This window comes from Montipora capricornis, chromosome 4 (genome assembly GCF_036669925.1).
Source record: "Montipora capricornis isolate CH-2021 chromosome 4, ASM3666992v2, whole genome shotgun sequence".
Taxonomy (NCBI): domain Eukaryota; kingdom Metazoa; phylum Cnidaria; class Anthozoa; order Scleractinia; family Acroporidae; genus Montipora; species Montipora capricornis.
Genome location: NC_090886.1, coordinates 42,133,727 through 42,145,402, shown reverse-complemented (window position 1 = coordinate 42,145,402; position 11,676 = coordinate 42,133,727). Strand labels below are relative to the sequence as shown.

The following is an 11,676-nucleotide window of genomic DNA, read 5'->3' as shown; positions in this document are numbered from 1 at the left end:
TTGCTAAAGTTGTGATTGTGCTGGGTTTTTAGTGATGAGTGACGTTTAGACCTGTAAATGAAACGCGTTTTCTCATACAGCAATTGGTAAGTCAAATGCAAAACAAGGTGGCATGAATGTGTAAAGATTCAAGAAGCAATTTTTCAGAAGCAATATTTAAAGCTTTTGTTCTTTCCAAAGCGTTAGTTTACTATTGTCCCAGCATTCTAGCTCACTCGGTTTTCATTGGCAACGCGATGCTGACCGGAATTTTGCAACTGCCGAACTCGATATGAGTTATTTCAACTTTTTTTGTTTGATGATTAAGCAAGTAAAGCAGAACTGTATTACTCAGTGGTTGACTTAGTAAAAAAGGAGGGTGTGATTCGGAGTTATTAGTAAACTGCAGTCATCCATAATTCAAATATGTAGATATTGGCCTGTTGTAATTGCATCCCGGATAAGGGAATTTTCCCTCTTTCACTAATCAGTGCTCTGTGGTTCCATTAATACGCTCGTTTCTACAATCAACCTTACTCAACCATTGAAGCTGTTCAAACCAAAGCCAATTACGTTATTGATAGAGACTAAGGCAGAAGTAAGTTTTATTTATCTTGCTTAAATTAATCTCTGTTACCCTCAAATAACCTAATTGCAAATTCGTCCATGTTAGATCTTACAGGAAGTTAAAACTTCCAGTCAAGTCTTTAAAAAGCTTGTTGCTTATAGAAACATCTTTCCACCTTCTAAAATGAGACTTCAGAAAAAAAAAACAATGTGAATGGTGTCGAAAGGCACAGTTCGGCTGTAACCCGGCTTCCTGTACCCATGCGTGTTTTAACCCCTTCACTTGGATACGGTAATACTACAGGTCATCCCTTACGCTATCTAAAAGCGAAGGTTGGCTCAACCTCGACAATGAGACCACCTCACGTGGTCTAAACATATAGGTGAAATTAGTACAAGGATATCTACAGCTATAGGCGCCCTTAAACGTACAAGACCATTATTCTCAGAACAAGGCACTGCCCTCTAAATCTATCAAGCATTCATCTTACCCCACTTTGATTACTGTAGCTCCGTTTGGAGCAATTGCAACTGAACTTAAAGTGATAAACCCCTAAAGCTTCAAAATAGAGCTGCCAGGGCAATTACTAGGTCCAATTATGACACAAATTGCCATTTTCCTTTTGAATCTGGTTAATTGGGATCATCTAATATTACACGCCGGCAATAGACTAAAGCCATATTGATGTTTAAAATGACCAAAGGTCTCTCCCCAGCGTGCCTCTAGAATTTATTTTATACCCGCAGTACACAGTATAACGTAAGAGATCCTAAGGCTAAACTCGAGTTGCCTATAACACGCACAAATTATTGGAAGCGTGCTTTTTGTTATAGTAGGGCACTGTTATGGATACGTTTGCTAGTCGGCTTACGGAAATTAGATTCCCTAGGATATTTCAAATGGGAAATTGACCAACTTTATACCAGCTGTCGGTCGGGCTCCCACATGACAATCTTGTAAAACTGTCTAGTTGTAGTGAAACTTCACACTGTAATATATACTGAAGATTTTGCCGTGTACAAATAAAGTATGTAATATGTATATGTATAGGAAATCGTATGAAAGCGAATGCATTTCGTGACTTATGGACACGAGTGAAAGTTGAAAGTTCTCAGGCGAGTGCAATTTGAGGACTTTCCAATCACGAGTGACCATCAGACACACAATGCAGGAGCAAGTTCATACAAGCTTTTATCGCTTTGTTGCCATAGCAACTTCCGTATCGCACTCTGAAACCTCTCTTGCTCTTTAACCTATTTATGCATTCGTCATCAAGAAAAAAGACACCCAATATTCTGTTGAGTAAATAATGAATATGTACTGATGTATAAAGTGTAAGATCCAGATGCCATCTCTTGGGGGATCACCACTCTGGGTCGCCGGGCTTCTCGCAATCGGCATACAAAAGTAAAAAGAATTATGTAAAATAATAAGAGATTTTATGACCATTCGAAAACTCGATGATAGAATTTCGTTTACAATTATGTGGTTGGTTACCTGACTTTTAAATGAAAGTGAGGTTGGGGTTGACCTTGTCATGATACAGACCTCCCTGCTTTTCTTATGTTAATGATGTTCTCTTGCTAATAGGTTGGAATTTACACAAGAAAAGCAGTGAGGTTTCTATCAAAAACCAACTCCAGCCTCACTTTCAAGGATAGGCCTGGAAACTATACTAAGCACACAACTGTAAAATGGTCTAGTTTTAAATTTCAAAACAAACAGCTTTTGCTCCCCACTGAAATTTTGCATGGCTAAGGGCCGAAAGAAGTTCTCAAATTCGGCTTAAAACTTTTATGGGGAGAATAAGCGAGGATAAATTGGCAAGAATGAAAATTTACGGAGTTAAAAATCCCCATGGAAAAATTCTACAGTGGTTTAAAAACTTTAAAAAATAGGACTGAGTAGTAAAATACGTAATGAATAGCAATGGACAATTTTCAGTACCGTCGATTTCAGAGAGAATCATTTGGTAATAAAGAATACATGATATTCCATACTGAATCCTTTATTACTTTCAAAAGCAGATTAAACATCAAGCGTCTTTACTTTTCTTTCCTTCCAGCTTCATCCTTGATTTGACATTGGATCATCTCATCGAAAAAGTTTTAATTGTCTTTTAGTGATTGAAGAATGGTAGATGGGAAGTTAGAGGCTGTCGAGGAGCGAATGCTAGAGCTTGCCATTGCGATAAGTGTAAAAGACAGGGATCGTGAAGGAAGGGCTCATTTTCATCTCGGCGGTGCTTACCTCAACCTACCTGATTATCAACAGGCCATAAAAAATTACACACAAGCATTACGTATTTTCATAGAAATGAGCTGCAGGGCTCACGAGGGAGCAGTCTATTGGAACCTGGGCATTGCCTATTTTAGACTGTGTAATTTCAAACAAGCCATAGAGTACTACGAAAAAGGTCTTAGTATGGCTAAAGAAGTAGGGGATAGGGCTGGGGAGGGATCAGCCTATGGAAATCTGGGAAATGCTTATTACAATCTAGGTAACTTTAAACAAGCCATTGAGTACTATGAAAAATGGCTTAGTATTGCTAAAGAAGTAGGGGACAGGGTTGGGCAGGGATCAGCCTATGGAAATCTGGGAAATGCCTATGGCAATCTAGGTAATTTTAAACAAGCCATTGGGTACTGCGAAAAATGTCTTAGTATTGCTAAAGAAGTAGGGAATAGGGCTGTGGAGGGATCAACCTATGGAAATCTGGGAAATGCCTATGGCAATCTAGGTAATTTCAAACAAGCCATTGGGTACTACGAAAAACATCTCAGTATTGCTAAAGAAGTAGGGGATAGGGCTGGGGAAGGATCAGCCTGTGGAAATCTGGGAATTGCCTATCGCAATCTAGGTAATTTTAAACAAGCCATTGATTACTGCGAAAAACATCTTAGTATTGCAAAAGAAGTAGGGGATAGGGCTGGGGAAGGATCAGCCTATGGAAATCTGGGAAATGCCTATGGCAATCTAGGTAATTTTAAACAAGCCATTGAGTACTACGAAAAACATCTTAGTATTGCTAAAGAAGTAGGGGATAGGGCTGGGGAAGGATCAGCCTATGGAAATCTGGGAATTGCCTATGGCAATCTAGGTAATTTTAAACAAGCCATTGAGTACTACGAAAAACATCTTAGTATTGCAAAAGAAGTAGGGGATAGGGCTGGGGAAGGATCAGCCTATGGAAATCTGGGAATTGCCTATGGCAATCTAGGTAATTTTAAACAAGCCATTGGGTACCACGAAAAATGTCTTAGTATTGCTAAAGAAGTAGGGAATAGGGCTGGGGAAGGAACAGCCTGTGGAAATCTGGGAAATGCCTATCGCAATCTAGGTAATTTTAAACAAGCCATTGATTACTGCGAAAAACATCTTAGTATTGCAAAAGAAGTAGGGGATAGGGCTGGGGAAGGATCAGCCTATGGAAATCTGGGAAATGCCTATGGCAATCTAGGTAATTTTAAACAAGCCATTGGGTACTGCGAAAAATGTCTTAGTATTGCAAAAGAAGTAGGGGATAGGGCTGGGGAAGGATCAGCCTATGGAAATCTGGGAATTGCCTATGGCAATCTAGGTAATTTTAAACAAGCCATTGAGTACTACGAAAAACATCTTAGTATTGCAAAAGAAGTAGGGGATAGGGCTGGGGAAGGATCAGCCTATGGAAATCTGGGAATTGCCTATGGCAATCTAGGTAATTTTAAACAAGCCATTGGGTACTACGAAAAATGTCTTATTTTTGCTAAAGAAGTAGGGAATAGGGCTGGGGAGGGATCAGCCTATGGAGGTCTGGGAGATGCCTATCGCAATCTAGGTAATTTTAAACAAGCCATTGATTACTGCGAAAAACATCTTAGTATTGCAAAAGAAGTAGGGGATAGGGCTGGGGAAGGAATAGCCTATGGAAATCTGGGAATTGCCTATCGCAATCTAGGTAATTTTAAACAAGCCATTGGGTACTACGAAAAATGTCTTAGTATTGCTAAAGAAGTAGGGGATAGGGCTGGGGAAGGATCAGCCTATAAAAATCTGGGAATTGCCTATCGCAATCTAGGTAATTTTAAACAAGCCATTGGGTACTACGAAAAATGTCTTAGTATTGCTAAAGAAGTAGGGGATAGGGCTGGGGAAGGATCAGCCTATAAAAATCTGGGAATTGCCTATCTTAGTCTAGGTAATTTTAAACAAGCCGTTAAGTACTGCGAAAAACATCTTAGTATTGCAAAAGAAGTAGGGGATAGGGCTGGGGAAGGATCAGCCTATGGAAAACTGGGAGAATGCTATCGCAATCTAGGTAATTTTAAACAAGCCATTGATTACTGCGAAAAAAATCTTAGTATTGCAAAAGAAGTAGGGGATAGGGTTGGGGAAGGAATAGCCTATGGAAATCTGGGAATTGCCTATCGCAATCTAGGTAATTTTAAACAAGCCATTGGGTACTACGAAAAATGTCTTAGTATTGCTAAAGAAGTAGGGGATAGGGCTGGGGAAGGATCAGCCTATAAAAATCTGGGAATTGCCTATCTTAGTCTAGGTAATTTTAAGGAAGGCATGGAGTACCATGAACACAGTCTTAGTATTTTTAGGGAAATTGGAGACTGTCTAGGAGAGGGAATCGCGTGGTATTGGCAAGGTCTTGATTATGAATTGTTGGGTTCCTTGAGTAATGCACTTAGTTGTTACCGTTTAAGTATAAAACATCTTGATGAAACAAGGCATAGTCTGAAGTCAGAATATGAATGCAAAATAAGTTTTCGTGATTCTTGTCGCTTGTCATACACTGCTCTGTGGAGGACACTTTTGAACAATGGAGAGATTGAAGAAGCTTTGTATGCTGCTGAGAAAGGTCGAGCACAGGCTTTGATCGATATTTTGAAAGATCAATACGGCATTGACTCTCAGTCCTTTCCTGCACTTGCTCCGAATCAAACTCTTACAGCTGCATTAAAGCTTTTACCTTCACAAGCCGTTTTTGTGGCACTTGACGAGAACAAGATCACGTTTTGGGTGCTAAGAAAAGACAGCAAGATCAGCTTTCGACAAAAAGAAATCGCTAATGAAAGTGCTGATTTTTTTATGGAAACTATTTTGAAAGGGATCGGCGTAAGGGATGGTGTCAGATGCGAGAACCGTTCTTTGGATCCACTACGCAGTGACCTGTCTTGCAGCGAAAAGGCTATCAGTGAGAAATCAGTTCTACCATCTTCATCCTCCGTTAACTCTTTACTACCGTTGTATGATGTTTTACTCGGGCCAATTGCAGACTTGCTCCAAGGAAATGAGTTAATCGTTGTTCCCGATGGACCATTTTGCTTGGCTCCATATTCTGCATTGAGTGAATCTATCAGGATCCGCACCGTTCCCTCGTTGACCGCTTTTAATGTGATCATTGGTGCACCTGAAGACTTCCACAGTAAGACTGGAGCACTGCTTGTAGGTGATCCGTGGTTGAAGGAAGTTACTAACAAGAAAGGGGAGCCCATTTTGGAGCAGCTTCCGTGTGCAAAACAAGAAGTAGAGATGATTGGACAGCTTCTGCAGACAACACCGCTGACTGGAAAATGTGCCACGAAAGCTGAGGTGCTGAAAAGTATGAAATCGGTTGCTTTAGTTCACATTGCAGCACATGGATGCCAAGAAACTGGAGAAATTGCTTTAGCCCCAAATACCGAACGGAAATCGCCAATCCCCAAAGAGGAAGACTTCATTTTGAAAATGTCGGATGTTCAGAGAATTTCTCTTCGAGCAAGACTAGTTGTGTTGAGCTGTTGTCACAGTGGTCGGGGAGAAGTGAAGTCTGAGGGAGTGGTAGGAATTGCAAGGGCTTTCCTGTGTGCTGGAGCTCGGTCTGTTTTGGTATCACTCTGGGCAATTGATGACGAGGTAACGTTGCTGTTCATGAGGAGCTTCTACCAGCACCTGGTAGATGGAAAAAGCGCAAGTGCAGCTCTTCAACAAACAATGAAATCTTTCCGAGAGTCAAAGCAGTATTGCGCTATAAAGCACTGGGCGCCATTTGTGCTGGTTGGTGATGATGTCACGCTGGAATTTCCAAAAAAATGGTAAGTGAAGTTCGAGTTTAACTCAGAAAACAAGAATACTTTCAAATTGGAAAACTGACAATAGGAATCAAATAGGCCTAAGATGGCATGATAACGAGATGCTAGCTTCGTAGTGTAAACAATTCAAACTTTCCTCTAGCACGCTTTTGTCACAAATGTAATTTCTACATGCCAATCACGCATGCACAGGAGCATAAAGGGTACGTTTCACAATGGTGGACAAACTGTTTTCGTTCAGATTTTAGAGGCTTTGTTAACTGGTGAAAATGGCTCATTTTATCACCTCGTGGTTTCTCTTTTGGTGTTTCCGTTCTCCCATATATAGATCTCTAAACTTCATCTTTTGTAAGGAATAGCCCACTTCGGAATATACCATAATACTCTTTGTTTGTCCGCCCAAATTTTGCATAAGCACTGTTTTTGTTTTCTCTTGGGACCACTGTAATTTCCAAGAGAAACTGGAAACAATGCTTATGCAAAATTCGTGGGGACAAACAAAGATTATTATGGTATTTTCTCACGGCCATCCCTCAAACTGACATTGGACATTTCGTACCAATTACACGACGCAATATCCCATCTTAATATGATAACCTCACCGCTGTAAAAAGAACGAAAACAGGCAGAATTGGAGCTTAAGTTCAACAGGAAATAGCGTTTCTAAGCTAAGCCGCGCTGATCTACAGTATTTAGGTCTAAAAGCCCTGTTGAAGACGGTCACTTGCAAATGTTTTGCTGGGTACTACTATGCCAATACTCTAAAGAATTCGACTTTCCAGGAGCTTGTCTCGTTAGTTTAGTGGATATCGGAAACTGCAAGGTGAAGCCATCGATCCGGGTTTAACTCTTTGCCTCGCCTATTGTGAATCTTCTCAGCTTGTTTAAAATCTAAAGTAGATTGTACTTCGTGTAAGTTGAATAAAAAGGGAAATGTCAGTTTGAGGGATAGAAATAAGTGACGACCACTCGAAGACAGCATCGTCCTGCACGTATCCATTTGCATAGGCGCATTGTGTATGCTCGAAATAACCAGCTATATTTAGAGCTACTTTATTATATTTTTTCTTCTTCCAGAATCGATGTCGAAGATGCAAGGAAACTGCCTGACACTTCACTTATAGCAGAACTTGTAAAAAAAAGTAGAACGGGTTAACAATCATGGTTATGCCATTAGAACAAGCTCCAAAGGTTTAGTAGAAGTTTACTGCGTTAACTAAACCAACAGACGGAGATTATTGTAAGTGAAATTATGACAGAAAGCTTAGATCTTTAGTAAAATGCTAGTTTTACCCGTTATTTTGATATTTAGTTTCTCATATAACTTCAACACTCAGTGCTGCTCCAACGGCGATCAAAATCATAGTGCTATAGTTGAGTTGCTAAAAATCATGTTTTATTTAGTTCTTTGAAACTGCTGTTGTTTTATGAGTGTAAGCCAGTTTCGAAAGAAAAGAAAAAAACAACACTTTTGCTGAGGCTTTTAACGTGATAAGGAAAAGAGATACATTTGCAACATTCAAAGATCACAAAATAGAAGGGAAACGACGGGTGAAATTTTTTTCCTATTCTTCTGCATAACAAATGAATGAAATCATCAGCAATAAAGAAGACGTTTTTCTTTTCTTAATAAATTTCCAAGTTCTTTATAGGGCTTACTCCCTCGAGTTATCGGTGGTGTTTCTAAGCAAAGTGAAAGAATGTGTTTGCATTCGAAAGTAGTTCAATTCCTAGAATAATAGTTAGGGAACTAACAAATCCACTGCAAAGTTATAAAAAATTGTCTGGGGCAGATTCATTGCCACCTTAACAACTGGAAAATTTTAAGGTGGCTCTGAATCCGCTCCAGAGAATTTTTTGTACCTCTGCAGAGTTTTATCTTAGCCTGCTAACCACTTAACAGCAATAAAAAATGGGGGTCACCAAGTTCGTTTCAGAGATATAAGCTTTTGAAGACAAAATATAGGGCATTTCTTTAGAAGGCTCTTTGGTTGCTATGGTAAACTATTACATCACATTAATGAGTGCACCTTGTTAAGAAATGATTGGTGTTTCATTTGGTACCATAACATTTGATGTTATGTGAAACAGTTGCGGGGTAGATTCAATCCTTCCAAATAGTACAGTTGGTTGAAAGTGTTGGTTTGAGCTAATCTCGTACCCAGATCTCCCAAGGTCATAAGGAAGGGAGATCTGGTAAAGTTCAGTTTCGAGCATGCTCAGTGCCAGCGAGGCCCGAAATACGGGCTTTTCTATCACTGCGCATGTTCGTACTCTCTGTGGTGATTTTGGGTGATTTTGCGGAATAAACATGGATTTCGAGAGTATTCTTGAAGAGATTCTTTTGGGTAGAGGACAAGGAAACCTTAAACTTAAGCCGAAACAGAAAGAAGCACTACAGGCGATTGTTTCTCAACGGTCGAGATTGTTAAATTGTCGGAGCATCTGCAGAATCACTGAAACGAGCGCTTAGGCTTAATCAATAAACGAGTGCTATTTTCTTCACACGATCTCGTGAAAAATGTAGTTAGCCAAACCGTAAATTAAAAGCTAAAATGTTAAAGAGTGCTTAGACCTAATCACTGCAACGAACGCTATTTTCTTCACACGATCTCGTGAAAAATGTAGTTAATCTAACCGTAAAATTCACAATTGATCACTACTTAATTCGCGAGTCACGCTTTAAGAACGAGAAATACTGTTTTGAATAAATTACATCCTTCAACTTGAATTTATTAGTTTCTACGTACCGCGTAGCAAGCCACGCAGAACTTTATTCGAATAGCAGGGTACGTGGGGCTTTCGTCGGTACCATTTACACAAACGTCGCAAATTTTTAAAATGATTTCCCTCAACTGTAAAGCTTTTCCGGCATCGGAAAAAACAAAACTTTCCTCCGCACAACTGGCATTTATTCAAAACAGCACATGAGCTTGCGAAAACCAAACCTTCACTAAGTGCCCCGCGAAATAAGCCAATCGGAACGTAGATTGCATTGCCGCAACCTTTTTTTAGTAGCCAATGAAAAATGGTGTACTGTCGAACTTTACCAGATCTCACATTTCCAGTGACAGAGTGAGATCTGGCTACGAGATTAGGTTTGAGCCTCAAGGGAACGAAAGGCTACAGGCAGCCTATACTATGGCCTTTAATTTAGACCATTTCCGTCGCAAGGGTCAAACTGATGGTATTTGGATATCCGGGTTATGTAACGCAACCGAATGTTTAAGTTACGTAATTTAATATAAGGCTCTGCTGAATTTTGCAATTTTTCATGCAACTTCTCTTGAAATGCTATAGCAAGACAAGTTGCAAGTTGCACACTTTACAACTGCCAAAAACGAGGTGAGACAAATCGCAGAACCTTTCGCGGAAAGTAGAATCCACTGCTACTTTGCGCATTGGTTTACGCAAGTTAGCAACGAAGGTTTCAAGCAATGCGTGCTGTGAAATCTGCCCTGGAACTTGTGTCGCAACGGATTGCGTCATCAGCGAGTGAAATGTTCCGTTAACCTCATGAGATCATCGCAAGCGAGACAAATTGCAAGAAACGTTACCCAGTGTAATGTTCCTTTAACCTCATGAGATCATCGAAAGCGAGACAAATTGCAAGAAACGTTGCCCAGTGTAACAACCGTCAAGCGAGTAGCTTTGCAATGAGAGAACTCTTGTCGAAACAAAATTGAGAGACAGGTTGCTTGAAAAATTGCCTAGTGTAACAGCGCCCTTTATGGGTCAAGTAAGTAAGGAAACCGTCTAAAGTTGGATAAGACATTTGCTTACCCTATAACTTTATTAGAAATCATAAATATGCTCAGTTATAAAAATATGTCTTCCAAACGCACATACAAAATAAGTTTGTGAAGGTACAGATCTGTAGATTAATGTTTATTTTGGGGAAAAAGGTTACAAAAAAAGCTTCGAAAACGAGGCATTAAGCACCCTGGCAAGGAAACAGTGTTAAAGTCGGGGATAAGATGTAATAGCTGTGTATATCTACAGTTTGTAGGTATAGCCACCGATTTTAAAAGGCTTTCCTTTTCGATAGCTTCGGTGTCGATGCTATCCGAAAAGGACGACGTAGCTCTGGTTTTGAAAAGCTTTGCATGTGTTTGTCAATAGGCCATTTCCGAGTTGCTGTTTGTCTCGGTTTCGAAGTGAGTCTAGGTGCTCAACTATTGTAAGGGAAATGAGTTTGATTTGCATAAGAATACGCAACTCATTTCCATTTGAATGGTTGTGCCCCAGGACTCGCTTTAAAACTGAGGCATGCAACAACTCTGAAGTGGGCTATTGCTACTGCGTCCATGAAAACAGTGATTTCATTTCGTCTTGGTGTAAACATAAAAACAAACAGTATGAAGTTGAGCCACAAACAAAGTCTGGGAAAGTTAATTAGTCAAAATGAAGTATGCTACAACAATAAAGGATTTGTTTGGGATGCCAATATGACCGTCATTTCATTTTTTGCTTTGCTTTTTTCTTGGTTGCGGGTGGGGGTGGGGAGGGGATAACCCCTTTAAAAGTACTTGTTGTAGATTGCAAGGGTAAGTTTTTTTCCACAGCTAAGTTTTTAAGTGGCCTCGGAATTAGAGCCAGAATTTACAAAAGTGTACCCCTATTTCACATTTCAAGCATTAATGTGCACATTAGTCTGACATAGAATTGACTGAATACTTTTTATGATGACAGCAAATTCCAAGAAAAAGATCATTAATTTTTTACGTGTCATGCTTTAAGCAAAACGTATTTAATGTCGTGATACATTGCATGACTCTGCCAAACGAGCTCCTCGCGGTCGTGCTTTTCGTTTGAAGCGTACATGGCCGACACCGCGGCAAAATGAGTGCGCGTGCTCTACTTCGAACACCGATTTTAATGGTACCTCACGCGTGGAAGTGATTCCCACGTGGGTCAAGCCTGCGCACTCATTTTGCCTCGGTGAGTTAAACACATCACAGTTGCAAGAATAATAAACACAGTGATACCCGGCATCGCCACGAACGCTCCCAATCCAGATGAGAGCGTTGTCGGCTTGGAGCTGTCCAAAATGACGCTGTGGTC

The 11,676-nt window shown here is 40.1% G+C and overlaps 1 protein-coding gene and 1 long non-coding RNA gene across 2 annotated transcripts in view; both read left to right on the top strand.

The window, feature by feature from the left end:
• LOC138047003 (uncharacterized) overlaps positions 1-2,856 on the top strand; it is a 10,746-nt gene extending 7,890 nt beyond the window's left edge. Inside the window, exon 3 of the long non-coding RNA XR_011131763.1 lies at positions 2,613-2,856. This is a non-coding gene — a long non-coding RNA (uncharacterized lncRNA). The remainder of the gene's footprint in view (positions 1-2,612) is intronic.
• LOC138047000 (tetratricopeptide repeat protein 28-like) overlaps positions 1-9,343 on the top strand; it is a 49,217-nt gene extending 39,874 nt beyond the window's left edge. The window contains exons 4-6 of the mRNA XM_068893657.1: positions 2,964-5,109; positions 5,230-6,615; positions 7,690-9,343. Coding sequence (XP_068749758.1) covers positions 2,964-5,109; positions 5,230-6,615; position 7,690 — 3,533 coding nt within the window. The 3' untranslated portion in view covers positions 7,691-9,343. The remainder of the gene's footprint in view (positions 1-2,963; positions 5,110-5,229; positions 6,616-7,689) is intronic.
• The last annotated feature ends 2,333 nt before the right edge of the window (positions 9,344-11,676 follow it).